The 22,209-nt window shown below is 38.8% G+C and overlaps 1 protein-coding gene across 1 annotated transcript in view; it reads left to right on the forward strand.

Annotated features, from left to right (window-relative positions):
- LOC127432561 (zinc finger SWIM domain-containing protein 6) overlaps window positions 1-20,966 on the forward strand; it is a 99,409-nt gene extending 78,443 nt beyond the window's left edge. The window contains exons 8-14 of the mRNA XM_051683798.1: window positions 896-1,045; window positions 3,511-3,777; window positions 12,475-12,610; window positions 15,151-15,308; window positions 16,195-16,358; window positions 16,453-16,534; window positions 17,790-20,966. Of these exons, the coding sequence (XP_051539758.1) occupies window positions 896-1,045; window positions 3,511-3,777; window positions 12,475-12,610; window positions 15,151-15,308; window positions 16,195-16,358; window positions 16,453-16,534; window positions 17,790-18,652 (1,820 nt within the window). The 3' untranslated portion in view covers window positions 18,653-20,966. The remainder of the gene's footprint in view (window positions 1-895; window positions 1,046-3,510; window positions 3,778-12,474; window positions 12,611-15,150; window positions 15,309-16,194; window positions 16,359-16,452; window positions 16,535-17,789) is intronic.
- The last annotated feature ends 1,243 nt before the right edge of the window (window positions 20,967-22,209 follow it).

Raw genomic sequence — 22,209 nt, forward strand, 5'->3', positions numbered from 1 at the left:
CAGTATCCTAACCAAAATGGAACATTATAAGTGACTGCATTGATAGCAACTCCAGAGGTCCCTCACGTACACCACACAAATTGTACAGTTTAGCATTGTACAGAGATTAGCATTTGTACATGTTACTAAGTTAACAAAGCAAAACTCCTAATAAGCACAAAAATACATAGCACACACAAACATTGGGTCAAACAGTGAATTTTTAATTGAAATGAACTAATTGGATGCTGACAGTTGGTCCCAGTAGAGTATGACGTTAGCATATTGCTAAGCTAATAAAAAACACAGACAAAAACAAAAATATTGGGTGAAAGTGACGCAAATTTTCTATCCGCTATTTTCAGCACAGACTAAAATTTTACCTGCCATATTGGATGACAAGATTTAATGAGCTAATGCAATGCCACCTTAGATTTTTTGCCATTCCGAGATACCTAATTAGGCAGCTTAAATTTCTTGCCTAATGTTTGGAACAGCCTTTGATAATTTTACAAACATATGGTTTCAATGGCAAGTTAAAAAGCAATGGAGAAAAGGGGCAACTGTGCTTTATTTATTTTATAGGGGCAATCTCTATATAAATTAAATAGCTGAGAGATTAAATTATTAGTAATAACTGATGCCTGTGGACTTGTATATAAAATTTGTATTCATTGAGTAAACTTAGGTCCATTTTTTGGGAACAAAAATCTTAGCTAATATTTTAGTCTTGATTAATAAGACTAATTGGCCTGCAATTCCCACAATCTTGAGGGTCATAACAGCCTTTGCTTAGGAAAACTGCATATAAATCCTAAAAAATATTGTCTTGGTAGGCAGCTTACTAGGAATTGGAACAGACTTGACTGTGCAAAATTGCACCTAAAATCAAAGCCATGTCTATTTCTTCATCTAGATCTACTTCATAAAGGGGTGACATCTGTCACCAATCTAGAAGGATGGGTGGGCCACCCTCTGGACCCCATCGGAACACTGTTCAGCACTCTAATGGAAACAGGCCGTGGGGATGAAGATGGTTCACAGGCAGGGTTCCTGGACTTCTCAGGTACAAAAGGAGATGCTACAGTGCTTCACTGATTTATGTTATTTACTAGCTGTCAAGTCCTGTTAACACCCTGTTCGCATCTTTAGGCAGGTAATATGAATAACTGTTAATGTAAACATTTATACAGCATTTTTATGTACCATATGCGCCGCTTAAAAAGTGGACAATCCATCTGTAAAACTATGTAATTTCTGTGACACTAACATCACTGAATGGAATTGCAAATGACTTGTTTCTAGAACAATCTATCTTCGGACACACAGGTAGCCCCGCAACAAATGCCTCGCCTCGCACCATTGGTTAAGCCAGTTTTCCAATGTCTGGCCGGTTGGGATGCTCCAAAAAAAAAACAGGAAGTGTCACAGTGTTACACTTTTTGGTGAAATCAATGTGCAAAAGGCTTACAGCTACGTAAGTCTGCATATTAAGTTAGGATAAGAGAAAATATTTTGACATTTTTAAAAAGTACCAGCATCTCTTTAAGGAACAGTCCTTTTTTTTTTTTTTTTTTTTTTTTTACAATTTGTGGTAAATTAAGGAACAATTTGATGTTGGTGACTTTTTTTCTCTCTCTGTCTCTCTTATTGCCAATACCACATCCATTCACAAGCGTGTTAAACTTTTTAAAGATTTTATGCATATTTTGGACCACCATAGTAGGAGAGCTTAAACATCTCTTGAATTACCCTCACGTATGCTACTACTTTAGACATTGATTAAAAAGATATGGTATATATTAAGAGTCAAAGGGAAAGGCTCTTTTATCTCAAGTTAAAGTCTGAACTTTACTCTTCCCTGCTGCATTTTTAATGCACATTTAATTTGAATGTTTTTCTGTTCCCATTTCTGATTCATGAGCTTTGATTGGCGAGATGACTGTTTCACAATCAGAGAACACACTGCTGCAATTATACATTATTGTTGCTGTTGGGCTCAGACCCGTTCTGATTGGCACCAGAAGGGTGGGTGTGCTCGCCGTTTCCAGCATGCCTGCGCAAGATGGAGGCTTGCGAGAGGTGCCCAATGGAGAAAAGTGCACCAAACAAAAATTATTCTATCATTATTTACTCACCTGAACATTGTTCCAAACATGTTGGGCTCTCATAAAGCAACCTTTGCTCAAAGCACTGACTTTTTGCTTCTCCATCGCTGTGGTTTGCTTTGAACTTGATGTTGAGCTTATTACAGATAGAAAAGAAAGACGAATGGAGGTGCAGAACAAAAGAAGGTGAGAAGCCTTCGAGGTGAGAGGTGAGAGGCCCCCTTTGTGCTCATTTTTGATTTGGACATTAAATCCTCCCGGATTCATCCACACGGGTCCAAAGAGACATCATTAAAACGTTATTATGCTTCTCATTATTAGCCCCAAATGAGTCACCAAATGATGTCTAACAGAGATCATGGAGCTCTGGATTCACTTTGCTGTTGAAATGATAATGACACGAACAAGGAGAATCCCAGGACTTTATGTGTTTTTTTTTTTTTTTAACATTATGTGTCTTTCAAGGATTTTAGGGAGAGGTTTTCTCAAGTCCTTTCATAAAATAAATTTTAAGCTTGGCGTATCTTTAGGCCTTCATGCAAACTACATCTAATTTCTGGAGCCAGGCAATAACCCATGTTTGCATGGTGGATTCTCACATTTAGAAGCCTAAGGAATACTTACAGCCAGGCTAAATTTGCTGATAAAGGGTCAACTCCTCAGACAGTCAAAAGACTGGATTTGTTGTTGAGGGATTGATGGCAACAGTTTGGCTGGAACCAAGACAAAAAAGTAGTTAGATGCTTTTGCACTCAATTAAAGGCCTGAATTTGGCACTGAGGAATCCAGGATTCACAGCCAATCAAAAGGTTGCATTTGATGCTGAGACATCGATGACTTATCCAATTAAAGCTTAGATGTGTTGCTGAAGATTCACCAACTTGCAGCCAATTGAAAGGCTGTATTTGCTGCCAAGTTGGTGAGGATTGCAACCCTCAGAGGCACATTGTGTTGTAGTTGAGGCATTGAGTTGGCAGTCATGTAGCTGGAGAGCAGTGAAGGGTGAAGACCTCTTTCCTAGATTCATATTACAACCTGGACCTCCTTATACCCCAAACAGTGAATCTAAGCTGGTCACCCAAAGTTTCAAACCAGCTCTGGAATATGATTCATGTACCAGCCCACCACAATGATGTCTTGCATTGATGCATTTACCAGTTCAGGGTACAGTGTATTACCTCAGTCACTCAGAAGCCTAATTTAGCATGCTTTGCCTTATTCCCTATCAGGCAGGGCTGCTTCATTAGACCAGGCAAAGTTCCTCTCTGGTGCCTCATTATAAGACAAAACCTGTCTAAGAATCAGTGTGGAAGTGAGGAAGATCTCACCACAATGATTCAGTTCAGAGGTGTCACACCTCAGTTACTGCACAGCGCTGACTGTGGCTCGAGGCCTGACGAGTCTGTTTCTTGCCCTCTTGCAGCCAGCACATTGAGCTCAAGCAAACACAGCGAGCTGCACTTGTTTCCATCCACGCGACGCTTCCTGGAGGAGGGTGAGTCATACCTGGCGCTGGCGGTGGAAACAGCCCTGATGGGACTGGGTCAGCAGAGAATAATGCCCGACGGTCTGTACGCCCAAGAGAAGGTTTGCCGCAACGAGGAGCACCTGATCGCCAAGCTGCAGGAAGTGGACCTGGACGATACCCTGGTCAAGATCTTCCGCAAGCAAGCTGTCTTCCTGTTAGAGGGTAAGTCTTTGAACTTTCACAGACTTGGACGGAACAGGGGTGTTGTGGCTTAGCAGTTTGGTTTCTCATTAACAGAGGATGAAAGGTACTGTAGCTTGAGGACGTAGTTTGGGCATAGTTGATGATTCAGGATTGGGTGTGGTTGATTTTCTGTTGCATCAGCTAAATGTCTAGCCAGATATATTTTGTATCTGAATCATGTATCTAAAAATATGTCTGCGTCCCAATTTACATATTTGAGCAACACTCTTTAATTATGTACAGTTCATTCAGAATGTATTCAGACCCCTTCATTTTTTCACATTTTGTCATGTTGCAGCCTTATGTTAAAATGGTTTTAAAAAAAAAAAAAAAAAAAAAAAAATCACATCTACACTCCATACCTCATAATGACAAAGAAAAAAAAGATTTTTGATTACTTTGCAAATTTATTAAAAAGAAAAAACTGAAATATCACATTGACATAAGTATTCAGACCCTTTGCTATGACACTTGAAATTTAGCTCAGGTGCATCCATTTCTCTGGATCTTCTTTGAGATGTTTCTACACTTTGATTGGAGTCCACCTGTGGCAGATTAAATTGATTGGACATGATTTGGAAAGGTACACACCTGTCTACAGTATACAGTGCATCCGGAAAGTATTCACAGCGCTTCACTTTTTCCACATTTTGTTATGTTACAGACTTATTCCAAAATGGATTAAATTCATTATTTTCCTCAAAATTCTACAAACAATACCCCATAATGACAATGTGAAAGAAGTTTGTTAATTTATAAAAAATAAAAAATGAAAAAAATCACATGTACATAAGTATTCACAGCCTTTGCCATGACACTCAAAATTGAGCTCAGGTGCATCCTGTTTCCACTGATCATCCTTGAGCTGTTTCTACAACTTGATTGGAGTCCACCTGTGGTAAATTCAGTTGATTGGACATGATTTGGAAAGGCACACACCTGTCTATATAAGGTCCCACAGTTAACAGTGCATGTCAGAGCACAAACCAAGCCATAAAGTCCAAGGAATTGTCTGTAGACCTCCGAGACAGGATTGTATCGAGGCATAGATCTGGGGAAGGGTACAGAAAAATTTCTGCAGCATTGAAGGTCCCAATGAGCACAGTGGCCTCCATCATCCGTAAATGGAAGAAGTTTGGAACCACCAGGACTCTTCCTAGAGCTGGCCGCCTGGCCAAACTGAGCGATCGGGGGAGAAGGGCCTTAGTCAGGGAGGTGACCAAGAACCCGATGGTCACTCTGACAGAGCTCCAGCATTTCTCTGTGGAGAGAGGAGAACCTTCCAGAAGAACAATCATCTGTGCAGCACTCCACCAATCAGGCATGTATGGTAGAGTGGCCAGACGGAAGCCACTCCTCAGTAAAAGGCACATGACAGCCCGCCTGGAGTTTGCCAAAAGGCACCTGAAGGACTCTCAGACCATGAGAAACAAAGATTGAACTCTTTGGCTTGAATGGCAAGCGTCATGTCTGGAGGAAACCAGGCACCGCTCATCACCTGGCCAATACCATCCCTACAGTGAAGCATGGTGGTGGCAGCATCATGCAGTGGGGATGTTTTTCAGTGGCAGGAACTGGGAGACTAGTCAGGATCGAGGGAAAGATGAATGCAGCAATGTACAGAGACATCCTTGATGAAAACCTGCTCCAGAGCACTCTGGACCTCAGACTGGGCCGAAGGTTCATCTTCCAACAGGACAACGACCCTAAGCACACAGCCAAGATAACAAAGGAGTGGCTCCGGGACAACTCTGTGAATGTCCTTGAATGGCCCAGCCAGAGCCCAGACTTGAACCGGATTGAACATCTCTGGAGAGATCTGAAAATGGCTGTGCACCAACGCTCCCCATCCAACCTGATGGAGCTTGAGAGGTCCTGCAAAGAAGAATGGGAGAATCTGCCCAAAAATAGGTGTGCCAAGCTTGTAGCATCATACTCAAAAAGACTTGAGGCTGTAATTGGTACCAAAGGTGCTTCAACAAAGTATTGAGCAAAGGCTGTGAATACTTATGTACGTGATTTTTATTTTATTTTTTCATTTTTCATTTTTAATAAATTTGCAAAGATTTCAAACAAACGTCTTTCACGTTGTCATTATGGGGTATTGTTTGTAGAATTTTGAGGAAAATAATGAATTTAATCCATTTTGGAATAAGGCTGTAACATAACAAAATGTGGAAAAAGTGAAGCGCTGTGAATACTTTCCGGATGCACTGTATAAGGTCTCATAGCTGAAAATGCATATCAGAGCAAAAACCAAGCCATGAGGTCAAAGGAACTGTGTGAAAAGCTCAGAGACAGGATTGTGTTGAGGCACAGATCTGTGGAAGGCTACAAAAAATGTTCGGATGCATTGAAGGTTCCCAAGAGCACAGTGGCCTCCAAAATTCTTAAATGGAAGAAGTTTGGAACAACCAGGACTCTTCCTAGAGCTGACCGCCCGGCCAAACTGAGCCATCGGGGGAGAAGGGCCTTGGTAAGAGAGGTGACCAAGAACCCGATGGTCACTCTGGTTGAGCTCTAGAGATCATGTGTGGAAATGGGAGAAACTTGCAGAGGGACAGCCATCACTGCAACACTCCACCAATCTGGGCTTTATGGCAGAGTGGCCAGACGGAATCCTCTCCTCAGTGCAAGAAACATGAAAGCCCGCTTGGAATTTGCAAAAAAGCACCTAAAGGACTTTGACTGTGAGAAACAAGATCCTCTGGTCTGATGAAACGAAGATTGAACTGTTTGGCCTCAATTCCAAGCATCATGTCTGGAAGAAACCAGGTACTGCTCATCACCTGCGCAATACCATCGCAAAGGTGAAGCATGGTGGTGGTAGCATCATGCTGTGGGGGTGTTTTTCAGCGGCGGGGACTGGGGGACACTTCCCACTTCCTACTAACGCACTACCTTCATGTTCTTTTAAAAAAAAAAAAAAAAAAAAAACTTTCCTTGCTATGTGTACTGCTCTAAGCTATGTGAGACAGCACTTATTATATTGTTGCCTCTTTTGTTGGATGAATTGCTTCTATTGTTCTCCTCATTTGTAAGTTGCTTTGGATAAAAGCATCTGCTAAATGAATAAATGTAAATGTGGGGGACTGGTCAGGGTCGAAGGAAAGCTGAACGCAGCAAAATACACAACCTTAATGAAAACCTGGTCCAGAGGGCTCAGGACCTCAGACCGGGCCGAAGGTTCACCTTCCAAAAGGACATTGACCCTAAGCACACAGCCAAGACAATGCAAGAGTGGCTTAGGGACAGCTCTGTGAATGTCCTTGAGTGGCCCAGAGCCCGGACTTGAACCCAGTCGAACATTTCTGGAGAGACCTGAAAATTGCTGTCCACCGACGGTCCCCATCCAGCCTGACAGAGCTTGAGAGGATCTGCAGAAAGAATGGCAGAAAATCCCCAAATCCAGGTACCCAAAAAAGACTTGAGGCTGTAATTGCTGCCAAAGGTGCTTCACTTAAGTACTGAGTTAAGGGTCTGAATACTTATGTCAATGTGATTATTTCAGTTTTTTCTTTTTATTAAATTTGCAAAGTTATAAAAAAATCTGTTTTATGGGTTATGGAGTGTAGACTGATGTGGGGAAAAATAAATAATTTAAAGCATTTTTGCATAAGGCTACAACATAACAAAATGTGAAACAAATGAAGGGGTCTGAATGCTTTCTGAATGCACTTTACTTGACAGGTCATTGGAAAGTATATTCTTTCAAGCCGCATCCATACCAATAATTATTATTTTTTTTTTTTTTTTTGCGCAATGTTTTTGTTGCTAGCTAAATTATTACCTTTTAAATTTCCTTTTAAGAAAATTCATAACATTTGCCTTAATGCATTTCTTGCCATTTTTCAACAACCAAAAAAAGTTGATTTATGGACTATTACAAATTCCTCCTTTCATAGCACAAGGGCTTGTGGGCTAATAATATTAGCATACACCAGAAGAGTACACCTTCCGGACACCTTTGTCTTACTATTTTAAACATAGTACAGTTTGGCAACATACTAATCCTAATCTTGCATACTAAGCATCCTGAAAAGCTTTCATCTCTGGTTCTATAGTTTTCATTAAACAACAGTGGTTAAACTTTATTTAACAAAGTTTCTGATTCTATTAAGTCTTATTTCCCTGTGAAAAACTTCATAGTGGAGTTAATCAATCTCAAGTTGTCCAACATAGGTTGCTTGACCATTTTTAATTTTTATATATATATATATATATATATATATATATTAGTGATTACCTCTATAGATTGGGATTGCAAAACCACCAGTTTTTTATTTTACTTTGTTTAACCACAGCAGCCATCTTTGTGTCATGCCGCACGACAAATGTTTGTTATACAGATGTTTACGGAAATCTCAATATCTCAGCTCAGGATGGTCCCAGCTCCTTGGACCAAAAACTGGTCTCTAGAGCACATTACAAGGTACATGTACATATATAATTATTTCACACATTCTTGTTCCTTAGATTTAGAACTTAAGTCCTAATGTAATGATCAAGATCGCAGAAAGTTCCACTTTTAGGGTCAATTTATAATGGAAAGGGTTCGAGTCTCAGTCCTATTTTTTTAAGGGGTACCTAGGTAAGTATAGTGTGCACGCAGACAATTTCAGGTTTGAGACTTCTCTTAATTTTTTATTTTTTTTTATGGGGGCGAGAAAGTGCAATATAATTTCCCCTCATTTTTGGGTTGATTTTCTCTGGTGGGGGACCAGATAGGAACCTGACATTTTCAGATATAAGTCCTCTATGGTAGCATTCTGCTGTAAAAAAAAATTGGGAGTTTGAGATTCCACTGGGTACAGAGCTAGGGCTAGTAGAAATCTGGGGAAAAGCCTACTTTATTTATGCGTTTTGAGAAATGAACAGAATATAAGCATAACAAATAATACAAATTAACACTATTTTACAGTAATTATGTTTATGATTTACATACCACAATTTCAAGCTACTGTACATATTTGATTAGAAGCATTGAGATTTCCTCACTCAGTCTCTCGGAAATGTTGTGGGAGTGTCCGGTGGCAGTAGTCAACTCGGCAGGTGTCAGTTTTCTGAGAACATTGTTCATTGGAACCCACGCTTTGTCCTTAGTAGATATCGTGAATGATGTTCTTGGTCCAGGTGGGTGGAAGAATTTTACAAAAACATCACAGTTTTGTTGTTTCCCACTTAGTTGTTCCTCCAACCCTGTCACACGCATTTTTGCCATGGGACGTTGTGAAGAAGTTCCATTCCGATTTTATACCAGAGTCCTTCTCATGGTTGCACAGATTGGCAAAATTCTTCTTGTTTTAATATTGGCTAGCGGGTCCGTCAGAAAAATAGATAATCTTTTCTGTCCCGGGGAAGGTCTCAGTGATGTGTTCCAAGAGCTTCTTATGGAATGTGTGAATTCTGACTGTGTTGTGTTCAGGATGATCACTTATGATACAAACACTGTGGCTATTAATTCCTTCCCCTTTGTTGAAATAATAAATAAAGGGGTGAAGTGTGGGCTGTTGGTTCACCCAGTGTTGACTCTGGACTTCGTCCTGAACGATGAATGAACAATTTTCCGACAAGTCACAGAGGTCAATACACTCAGACTGAGTAAGGTTTGCCTTTCTATCTTTAAGGAACTGAGACTGAGCCTTAGCAGTGAAATGGTGTGTCTTTAACGCATTGAATTTCTCAGCCAGAGAATACATCCCTAGAGAGAACGACAGTGATCATATCTGCTCAGTCAGTCATAACCCACTGCTTAAAGGTGATATTACCAGGACGTGTGTCATCTTTGTCTGACTTTTCAAGCATCTGCAGTAAGGCCTCTATACCTGGACACTGGTCACACTTGTTGAGCATGCAGTCATAACTGTTTATGTAACAGAATAGAAGTACCAGCAGGTCCTTGTACAAGCATAAGCTATTGTGTGTCAATCATAAACATAATTACTGTAAAATATTGTTCATTTTTATTATTTTTTTATGCTTATTACATCTGTTCATTTCTCAAAATGCATTAATAAAGTAGGCTTTTCCCCAGATTTCTACTAGCCCTAGTACTGTAACCAGTGGAATCTCAAAAAAATTTTTTACAGTAGAATGCTACCATAGAGGACTTACATCTGTGAACATTTCAGGTTCCTATCTGGCCCCCACCAGAGAAAATCAACCCGAACATGAGGGAAAATGTTAAAAAGATTGCACTTTCTTGCCCCCATAAAAAAATAGAAGTGTCAAACCTGAAATGTTCTGCATGCATACTATACTTGCCTAGGTACCCCCTAAAAAAATTATGACTGAAACTCGAACCCTTCCCATTATAAATTGACCCTAAAAGTGGAGCTTTCAGTGATCTTGATCATTACATTAGGATTTAAGTTCGAAGTCTAAGGAACAAGAACGTGCAAAATGTTTATATATTTACATGTACTTACATGTATTTAATGTGATCTAGAGATCAGTTTTTGTTCCAAGGAGCTAGGACCATCCTGAGCCGAGATATTGTGGTTTCCGTAAACATCTGTATAACCAAAATTTGTTGTGCACCATTACATGAAGATGGCCGTTGTGGTTAAAGTAAAATTAAAATTTAAAAAATGGTGGTTTTGCAATACCAATTCATAGAGGTAATCACTAAAAAAATATCAGGAAAATAAAAATGGTCAAGCAACCAACTCTATAATTATTGGACCATTTCAGATGGATGGTGTCAAAATACTTGCTTCACTCACTGCTGGCTGGGAGTAAAACGAAACAGCCTTTGCAAGCAGAGTCGCCTCTGAATGCTGCTGGGTTGTTTTGGAAGAATGAAAGAATGAGGGAACTGATAAACAGGAACTGTTATGTGAATTCCTCCCCCCAAGCGTATACCAAGAGTCGTGAAAGGGACACAACAGGCACGCAATTTTATTGGCTAAGAGGTTTGGGGGAGCTTTGGCCAAATGGGAGAATCCATCAAAACAACAATCTTTCTTGCATGTCACCCTCTCCCAACCTCCCCTTCCAACACATGGTGTATAGAGTTAGCATGCTCAGCTGTTGTGTGTGTGTGTTTTTTAAGTAAGCATCCTAAGATCCTAACTGTCGTGGAATGTCATAAGTGTCTGGTCTGCACATACAGTACATAGGGTGCAACACCTGACATACTGTACAGTACAAATAGCGCTCCTGAAGAAAAGTGCACAGGAAAATCGACTCCCAAGTTTGATGCTAGCATGTTGCTAAGCTAACAGAATGATACTCTTGCAAACAAACAGCACTAACAAATATTGGATAAAATATTTAAAAATATATATATATTTATTAATGCGTTTCAGTATTTCATGAAATATATTTATAATAAAAATGTATTTTCACTTCGTCTGTTATCTTAGATTAATTTTTCACTGAGCTTGTCACTTAGCATTCTGATTGCATTCACCACAAAGGTCCATGCGATGCTGTCTTAAATTTTTACCAAAACAAGGTTATTTAGGAGGTAGCGATCCATATTTTCCCAATGTTTGTGTATGCTTTTATGCTAAATAGAGTACCACGTTTTTAGTTCATCAACATGCTAACGTTAAACTCCTTTGAAATCAAGTGCTATTTGTGTGGTGTGCAGAGATGCTGCCTATGTAGAGTGTTTCAAATCAGTAACTTGTTTCAGTTAGGGTGCTGTCTTAGAGAGCAAGGCAGCTCACTAGGTTTTGGAAGCAAGCTAAAAATTGTAGCAAGGCATAGCTGTGAGTGGTGTAAAGCTACTATTGCGCGTATGCCTCTTATGTGTGGTTAATTTGAGTTTTTCTGTTTTTCTGTTTGTATTTCAAGGACTGTGTATGTATGAGTTTGTTTAATTGTGATGTGGCTTGCGGTTGGGCGCTCCTAGTTGAAAATAATCTAATGACAGGGAAAGCTAACATCGCACATATGGCTTCTGGCATTGAGTTTATATTGTATGCAAGTGTGAAAAGGCTTGCACACTTTAAAGTGGATGTGTGGTTTTCATCTGGTTTGAGTATTTGGAAAGTGGGGTCTGTAAAATTCTCTGTAAGCAGATTATCCACTATTCAGCACTTATCCCGGAAACAGGACTGCCATTTACAACCTGCTTTGTGTTTCAAAAAAATGGATCATATTACTTGTTCCTTTTCGCTTATGGATGGAGTCTGTGTGTCAAACTAGGATAATAGAGACCAATGGCCATGGTATCTTTGAAGTACCTTGGAGTATATGTAAATACCTGTTTAATTCAGTACCATGGTTAATATCAAAGTACCATGCTAATACAACAACTATATCATGATGTAGCCACAGTATTTTCGTAAAGGGTTGAAAACGTATTGATTTTGATGTGTCATGCAAAAGAGGTGAAACAGGAACTTCCTAAGGCGTTACTTTCTCACAAACAAACACCTACACTTCGTACCTACAAATCTGTTCATTTCTAACCACACATCACACCTTCCAAAGGCCCTGTGCTTCCAGCATTCAGTGTGTTTGGCAGCATTAAAGGGGTAATTGATTTTCATTATTTACTCACCCTCATGGTTTTCCAACTCCTATGACTTTCTTCCATTGAACACAAACTTTATTACGGACACCTATCAGACCTTTAAATGTCTACGTGAAAAAGAAAATAGGTACTGTTTTCACCACCTCTCTCGGATGTTGCATGTTTCTGACTGTGTGTTTGTCTTCCAGGTGGGCCCTACAGTGGTTTGGGAGAGCTCATCTATAGAGAGAGCGTTCCGATGCACACGTTTGCCAAGTATGTCTTCACATGCCTCCTACCTCACGATGCCGAATTGGCATACAAAATTGCACTGAGAGCAATGCGGTGAGTTTCCATGGGCCAAACGAGCAACACTTCTCTGCCAAACCTGTCACGTCCACCTACAGTAACGAACACACCCACGGCTGTGGCTTATTTTCCCCTTCCGTCTTTTGTTTTCACCGTTTACGTCTCCACTGATTTTCAGATGTGTGTGTGTGGGGCGTGAGGTTATCATGGGCATAGTTTAATCAAAAGGCGCCTTTTGCTTGAAAAACTGCTAAATAATTCATGGCCACTGAAAATGAGTTTTTGAAAAAGTGTGAATAATAAATATGTGTTGTTGAGTCTAATTTAGGTAGAGATAACGCCTGGTGCTCCTTTCACCCCGTACACCCCCTTGAGTTGGCGTGTGTGTATATGTATGCACACATATGGCCCTATGTATATGCACGTTCATACAAATGTGTGTATTGACAGAAACTTTATATTATTGGCAGTAGCTATTCTTGCACCTTTACATACCTGTTTAATACTAATTTTAATATTTAAATGAATTCTTAGTCAGTATATACACACAACAGATCTCGTTCATGAAACATGAGCAGAACAAATTTCCATGCAAAGTATTTGTAAAACAATTCTTATGTAACTTGTTGTGTTCAGCTGAATGCAACAATATTTGTAAGAATAGTTTTATGAGCGATTTACAAAGACATAAGTTCTTCTTGAACTAGTTCTGTTCGTTTGTACATTGAATTAGTCATTTAACTCAAGTATGTTTGTACAAATGATTTGCACAGAAATGATCTATGCTTGAACTAGTTCTGCTCGTTCGTAAACCATTCTTGTGTAAATTGCTGCTTTCAATTCAGTGCCCAGATTTGCGTCGTTTTACGAACAATTTACATACAAATGCATTCTGCTCGTGTTTCATGATTGTGGCTTAATGTGCATTAATATACGATTATGTGCAGTGGAATTTTGGATGTATTCGATTTCGCTGTGGCTAGAGTTATCCACTGTAATGCCACAGAAATAGAAACCAATGGACAAAAAAATTTCCTGTCGCAGCTGGTTACGACAAAAACTAGTTTTTCGTTTATCATGTCACGGATTTCAAAATTCAAGCAAGTCCAACTGTTTTATATCGACTTCTGGTTATTGATCATATGTTTTATTATTTTTCCTTTCTTGACCGACCAACAAATGTCCTGTTACCAAATCTGACTGGGATTGTATTATATTTTTATTGGATTATCTTTACCAGGGGATTTGCAGCTCAGGATGCACGTATAAAGTTGATGGCATCAAACAGAGATCCACTTAAATTTAGCAGCTGTATGAGCTTCAGGCTCAGTATTGACTTTCTCTATAAAAAGACTGTGGCTTCCAAAAACTCTCCGTGGCACTGGCTCCGACTAGGGCCTGATCTTCGCATAATACAATTCCCTTTGTAGATGGGTTTGCCAGGACATGATGCTTTGACATATATGCGCCACACTGGAGGCAAAGGACGAAACCCAACAAGACCGAATGCTCTGACATGACAACACATGATCAAATAGATTACTGTTAGTGACACGTTCTCAGAAAGCCATGGCATCTACAATGCATCTGCTGGCATGTTTAAAGCATTAACCCTTATGCTCAAGATGGTATTTTAGAGTTATAGATGCACTAGATGCAACTAATGGCCAATTTACAAGGACATATTCGACATCTGTGTAGAGTAGACTCCATATCCTTTTTGCTGAAAAACACACTCGAATGTAGAGGATAGACGTTCACTGAAGTTCCCTCAAGTCTTGTCTTTAAAATATTTGTCCTTATAGTGGTATCGGAGAAATGCAATATGTGTCCAAACAAACAGAATCTCGGTAATGGTTTCTTAAAGAGACAGACCCTGTATGTAAAGGCCATGGGCCTCCTCTAGGCTCATGTTGGCTTCGTTGGAGCTCTACCACAAAATTTATGTGGGGAACAAAAACCCCAGTGTGTCCTTCTAAAACAAGGAAACTTTAACTGTGGTTTTACAGCAGTTAAAAAGTTCAGTATCTTCCTGTGGTGGCAACGAATATTCCATGTGGTTATGCATTCTGTTTTACAACAGCTAACCATCTTTGATTGTTAACATCCATTATATCTGTTGTAAAATTGTCCTCCTTGGTCAGAGATATTAATTAAAGATTATGTACAATAAAGATCTGTTATGTACTGTATGCAGTGTCGAACGGTTCTTTTTAATGATTTGTTAAAACCATTTCATGAATATTAGACAGTCGTATAAAGAGGTATTTTCCAAACATTTATTTCACTTGAAAAAAGAACTCACAAGGACTCCTGAAAACACTGTTAATTGGCTCTTTTTGGTGAATGGCGGGACTTCCTTTCTAAAAACAGTCATGTTGAAAGTTGCGAGTCCCATTCATTTTTCAACGAATGCCCTTGCTCCTCCTTGCACTGTCTCTTTAAGAAACCATTACCGAGATCTTGAATGTTAAAGCTGATAAAAACCAACAATACTTTTGAAGTGATAAACGTACAGGAAATGATTTGTGAAGCAACAGTGTTGCTAACCAGTCTTTGTCTTTTTGTGTTCGTAGGTTACCAGTGTTGGAATCCACGGCTCCTTCCGGCGACATGTCCCGGCCTCACCATATAGTATCCGTCGTCCCCAATCGTTACCCGCGATGGTTCACGCTCAGCCACATCGAGTCGCAGCAGTGCGAGCTGGCTTCCACCATGCTCACTGCAGCCAAAGGTTAGACCATCACATTCGCCAGCATGTCCATCAATCAAGTGCAAGCTGCAATTACCGTGACAACAGCACTGTTTCCTTAATGGCAGGCCTGTGTACCGCATATCCGCTAGCAGACTGGTTCCACAAGGCAAACAACAAGCCCAGGCTATAAAATCAAATCTGCAGCCGTGTACTTGGTCTGGAGAAACAACAAGCTTGGAAAAGTTGCAAATTTGCAGTGCTATTTTTAAGGTCTGATTGCACCGCAATGCAGAGAGAGCTGAAATTGGAATAAATACACACAGCTTTTCTGTCCCAGAATTTAGCATTTTAAAGTCAACATGAAATGGCATTCACAACCCATTTAACTTCTATTATGTGGCATGTCTGAGTGAAATGGGACATTCAACAGAATTAAATGTTTAGGGGCACTCTTGACTGTTTGCTGCGTTTACAAAAATGACCAGTCACTTCAAATTTCCATCAATTGCCATTGTGTAAATCTTTTGATATCCAATTAAACATTTGCAAAATCGTATAAATCCATTGTTCTCCTCTGGATTCACCATCTCGAAACGAAATCCATTCCACCAAGATATGTTTGTTAGGTTTGAATTGACAAAACGATAGATGGTGATCAAAATGGAGAATAAAAGATTTGGCATGTTCTGATTGTTTGGACACTTTTAGTTAGTTAAAAGTCATAAAGCAAAAGTGAAGTTCTAGTAGCGTTTGAGCTCAGATGACACTTGTTTTGATATTTTGCATCTAATGCAATAACATCCATACATTTTTTTTTAGGTAAAGCACCTAGTGTCCAAATATCAGTGGTCACTGTATATTCAATATATTTATACAGATGTTTACGTAATGCGTGTAACATGCATTATTTTCCTTCTGTTTCTAGGTGACGCACGAAGGTTAGAAACAGTATTAGAGTCCATACAGAAGAATATTCACTCCTCTTCTCATATTTTCAAACTGGCACAGGATGCCTTTAAGATAGCGACGCTTATGGACAGTCTGCCAGACATCACTCTGCTGAAAGTCTCCCTGGAGCTGGGTCTTCAGGTTTGCACGTTTTCATCCAACATCACTCTTTGAACTCCGCTCAAAGTGCTCTGTCAAGTCATATTGCATTTTCTTCTTTTTTTGGTACTTTTAGGTAATGCGTATGACTCTTTCAACGTTAAACTGGCGGCGGCGTGAGATGGTACGATGGTTAGTCACATGTGCGACAGAAGTTGGTAAGTTTGAGTCTTTTAGTTGTTGGGGTTACCATGTCTTGGCTAGTTATAAGAAAGCAAAGCCATTAAAGGATGTGTGTTACAGTGATTTTACCATGCTTAAAAAGTGTTGTTAGGCATGATGCAGAGTAAACGTACAGCAGCGAGTGGCTTATTGCTTTTGTGAAACGGCAGCAGTAGCAATAAAATAAACGGCAGCAATGTTCCATTAACATTAATAGTAATTTAATGGAATGTTCCGGGTTCAATACAAGTTAAGCTCAATCAACAGCATATTGATTACCACAAAAAATTATTTTGACTTTAAAAAAAAAGGATCTGAGTTACAGTGGGTTAAAAATCTAGGTCACAGTGAGGCACTTACACTGGAAGTCAATTGGAGCCAATTTTTGAATGTTAAAATACTCACTGTTTGACAAAACATAAACAATATGCATGTAAACATGATTTTAGCGTGATAAAATCACTTACATTTTCTGTGTAAAGTTAAAGCCAATTTTACCACTTTGTTGCTGTGATGATATAATGTCAGCAAACCCTAATATGACTGTAAAAATGACAATTTAAACAACTTTAAAGCTCAAATAATACACAAGTTTTAACAGAAGATTTAAAGTAAGTGCTTTTATAAAATTATAATTGAAAGTAATTTTCATGGTAATCAACGAGCTTAACGTATTGAACCCGGAACATTCCTTTATTTTACTTTTTTCTAGTTCTGCCAAGTATTATAGTTTATTAGTCTAATTGTAGGTTGTTTATAGTTGGTATGCACATTTAATAATAATCCAATTGATATGTGGGGTGTGCATTTATATTATCAATATTATATATATTAGAACGACTGGTTTTAGAGCCTGAATTATCCATTTTACAAGGTTCCAAAACATCTCGAATAACCTGGAAGTATCAGATAATTTTTTTAATTGTGTTCATTAGAACAGGAAAAGTTGTGGAATTTTAATAAAATATCAGAAGTCACAGAAAATCATGGAAATTTCTGTAGTGAATATACTTTTTTCTGGTTATGCTTTGCTGTAAAATATTTATCCGAATAGATATTCCTCTGTCTGAATCAAAATGATTCATAAAAATCCTTAACAAAAACTATCAGTTTTATTCCCAAGAATGATTCTAGTACGGTTTAAGAGTTGAATTCTATTTTCATTGCGGAGACCGTTACACATTTGATAAATGGGATCTGAAGGAATTAGTTTTATTTTAAGAAAATCTAAAAAAAAATTTGTTTGTCCAGGGGTTTATGCACTGGACAGCATCATGCAGAGCTGGTTCACCCTCTTCACACCCACCGAGGCCACCAGCATCGTGGCGACCACCGTCATGTCCAACAGCACCATCGTACGGCTTCACCTGGACTGCCATCAACAGGAGAACCTGGCGAGCAGCGCGCGGACATTAGCGTTGCAGTGCGCTATGAAGGACCCTCAGAACTGCGCGCTGTCGGCCCTAACGCTCTGCGAGAAGGACCACATCGCCTTTGAGACGGCCTACCAAATCGTGCTGGACGCAGCCACCACAGGCATGAGCTACACGCAGCTCTTCACCATCGCGCGATACATGGAGCACCGTGGCTACCCCATGCGAGCGTACAAACTTGCGACTCTCGCCATGGCCCACTTGAACTTGAGCTACAACCAGGACACGCATCCCGCAATCAACGACGTGTTGTGGGCATGCGCGCTCAGCCACTCGTTGGGCAAAAACGAGCTCGCTGCCATAATCCCGCTAGTTGTGAAAAGTGTCAAGTGCGCCACCGTGCTGTCGGACATTTTGCGGCGTTGTACGCTGACCACGCCCGGCATGGTGGCGCTGCACAGCCGCAGGAACTCTGGGAAATTGATGTCATTGGACAAGGCCCCATTAAGACAGCTCTTGGACGCCACAATCGGGGCCTACATCAACACAACGCACTCGCGGCTAACGCACATCAGTCCACGGCACTACAGCGAATTCATCGAATTCCTCAGCAAAGCCAGAGAGACTTTTCTCATGGCGCACGACGGACACATTCAATTCACACAATTTATAGACAACCTAAAACAAATATACAAAGGAAAAAAGAAACTTATGATGCTCGTTCGAGAGAGGTTTGGCTAGCCGGAGTTGTTTTACTTGAGTCCACTTTTTCAATTGTATTGTTTCTAAGTTAAAAACAAACAACTTCAAAATGGAAGAAAAAAACATGGAAAACGAAACAACAAAAACAATACGAACCACACCGGTATTATGTGTATAGACTTTCACGCAAAAAAAACGAAAACAGAAAAAAAAAATTGAACGTTGTCATGTTGTGGAAGTTTGTGTGTTTTCCCCTTTATTTGTGTGAAAGCGTGCGAGAGAATTGGAAGTTAAGAGCGAAACGACCGTTTCGGTTTACACTGAGTACATGTTGTCCAGTGGCGAAAGTCCACACAGCACTCCAAATCTCTGTGTTAAACATTCACAGCCTCAAATGTGAAGAAATATGGCTTTAAACCAAACAACACCTCCATACTAAGTGACAAGTACCTCGTACGGCTTCAGCTTTACTCCTTCCTGAACCAGTCACATATTACCAGTGTAATAAAACAAATGTTAGAGACGAAAAACATCTTAAAGGGATCATTCGCGCAAAAATGAAAATTCTGTCATTTACACACTTTTGTCATTTTCACGCCAATTTTTTTCTTCCATGGAACACAAAAGGAGATATTAGGCGGAATGTCCAAGCTGCTTTTTTCCATATAATGAAAGTGAATGGGGACTTGGGAGCAAGCTACGAAATGACAAGAAAGCATCATAAATTAGTCAAAACAGTGAATATTAATAGCAAATAGCGACTTAAATTGCGGCCTGTCCTTAATACAAAGCTATCGTATGGCTTCAGAAGACTTTGAATATAGCGCACAAATCGGATGTACTACTATTGTCCTTTATGGAGCTTGGCATTATAAATCACCATCCACTTTCATTGAAGGAAAAGAAAAAGATTGAACATTCTGGCTTGCATCTGCTTTTGTGTTTCAACAAAGACAGAAAACAATAGTAGGTTGGAACAACATGAGGGCAAATTAATGATGACATTTGTTTTTTTTTTTTTTTCATTTTTGGGTAAAATATTCCTTTAATCAGTTTGGGACTTCTCCATTTTGATTTCCTTTTTATTTTATCAGGCTAATTGCGTGGCATTGCCAGTGCCATTGCAAGCATGTCATTCACACACATATATGCTTCAACCCCGTTGTGCTTGCGCTTGTGGAAACTTAGCGACTGTCGACATACATTCTCAGGGATTTTCTCTTTGGAAAAAAAAAAAAACGAAAAAAGAGAAAATGGTCTTGAAAAATGAAAGAATGAGAGCATTTTATTGTACTGTATATATGATAGTATATGTCTGAATATTGAAAAAATGTATACGTTGACTAATTTATAAAAAGAATATTCTATGTAATGCAAAATACTTGAAGCTGCAGTACCTTGGTTTTAAAACAAAACATATCAGAGGGACTAAACGCAAGCCTCAGGCTGTGTTCGGAATGGAATACAAGCTTACTACGTACTGATCCTGCATACTATTTTTTTTATTTGATTTTTGTATCGTATATGAAACAGTAGGCATTATTTCATTTTAAACATTTCAAAATTGTCCAGTTATAATTTCTATAAAGTGTAGATATGTCTTAACTTTTGGCGGTCCCATCAAATAATGAGTCAAGACAGAATTGTTGCTGATATTACTTACGATTAATTTATGCATACAGCAAATTTGCGTACTGTGTACAGTATGCGTACTTTATACTGCAGCAGTAGTATGGTAGTGTGCTGTTCCGAACATAGCCACACTGTCGGGGCAGTTGAACCTGTGTGCTGGGTCTCTATGCAGAGCCACTTACGATGTGCGATCGAACCGGTCTGTATTCATACGTAGCGTTGGTGGTTTGGATGAACACCCAGTGAACGAGAGCAGCAAGCCTTAGCATAAAGAATAGGGAATGCAAGAAACGTAGGCCCACGTGCCTCAAAATTGCCTAGAAATGTAGATCCAACCGTATCAACGTTAAGGCAAACATGCGGAGTGATTGGCCTAATTTCGCTTGTTTCTTTCCACAATAATCGAGACACAACTACGCTTCATTTTACGCACAATGACATGTACATGCCTATTCGCTGACATCTAACTTTGTGCAGGACAGAAAGTTGCTGTGTAGGTCTGACTGTTCAAATGTTTTTTTTTATGCTTTTGTTGGTTCGTTCGTTCTGTTTTGTTTTTATTTTTATTTTTATTTTTTATGTTTTTCATTTTCTTTTTTTGTTGTTCCATAGGATTCCTCAAATGAAATGAAAACAGCCTTCTTTCTTGCCTTGTCTTAACGCTTTAAAATAACCAAATTGGAGTTCTAACTACCAAACTTGTTCGTTAAAAATGAAAGCCAACCAACTTTGGTTACAACTTCACTGTCTTTAATTTTAGCTGAATGGTTCTGTATTCTGCGCTTTAAAAAGCAGTTTTCCTATGGGTTTTTTTGTTGTTGTTTTTTTTTTTGTGCAAAAACATTGTCAAGTGACCCCCCACCCACCCCCTTAGAGGTATGTCTGTAGCTCTTTTTCTTTTTTTGTTCATTTAGAAACAGAAATGTAATTTTCTCCATTTTATTTATTATGAAAGGTAAACGATTGTACTACTACACCCATGTTCAACATGCTCATGAAGTTGAATTTAAGATTTGATACACCGATATCAATTTATTTATGTAACTAAATCACTGTTTTATAAACTTGTTAATGATTCAACATTTTTGTTTTAATTAAAATTAGTTTTTTGAGAGGAAGAAAATCATTGTGTTCTTTGTTTGCATGATACAACGCTCTGATACACTATTTATGGTCAATTTTTCATGTCTAGTTATCATAGCACATGTTAAAATTTAGGATACACACACGCAAAGGTCTAATGCAATAATATGAATTTTAGAAATCAACAGTTTTTACTAGTTATAGTGCTAATTCTTGATATCAGTGATGGAATTACAACTAGTGAAAGTGCTAATATCTGATATCCAATTACATTTGCACTAGTAAAAATCATTGCTTGCAGAAATACAGTCTTGATATAAAAAATCTAATTCTAACTGTGATTGCATTTTTACTTGTAGAATTTCACAATTATCTGTCATTCACTCCTATTCAAAACACAATTACAGATCTAAAATAAATTCTTACTAGTTGAAATTTCAATTTCACATATCAGCAATGCACTTCTTACTAGTACAAATTATATAAAAAGATTTAATATAAATGCTTGCATTGTTACTAGAACAAATATCTATTCCTTATTTTAACAATTCAATAACAAATAGTAAAAATTTATATCTGTAGATTTACTCCAGCATGTTAGATTTGGTATTTCGGATATCTGGAAATGTATTTCAGATATCAATAAATTGAAGACTAATTAAAGATGTCTAAAAAGGCTTTTTTTTTTTTTTTACTAGTTACACACTAGTTTTACACAACAAATTAACCCACAAGTGAAAACCCACAGATATACATTAATTTTACAGATATAAAAATTATCATTTTTACTGGTAAGAAGTGCATAGTGCTAATATTTAACATTGGAATTTCACCTAAGAAATTAGTTATAGATATCTGTAATTGTGTGTTGAATGTGAGTC

Source organism: Myxocyprinus asiaticus, chromosome 42 (assembly GCF_019703515.2).
Source record: "Myxocyprinus asiaticus isolate MX2 ecotype Aquarium Trade chromosome 42, UBuf_Myxa_2, whole genome shotgun sequence".
Classification (NCBI taxonomy): domain Eukaryota; kingdom Metazoa; phylum Chordata; class Actinopteri; order Cypriniformes; family Catostomidae; genus Myxocyprinus; species Myxocyprinus asiaticus.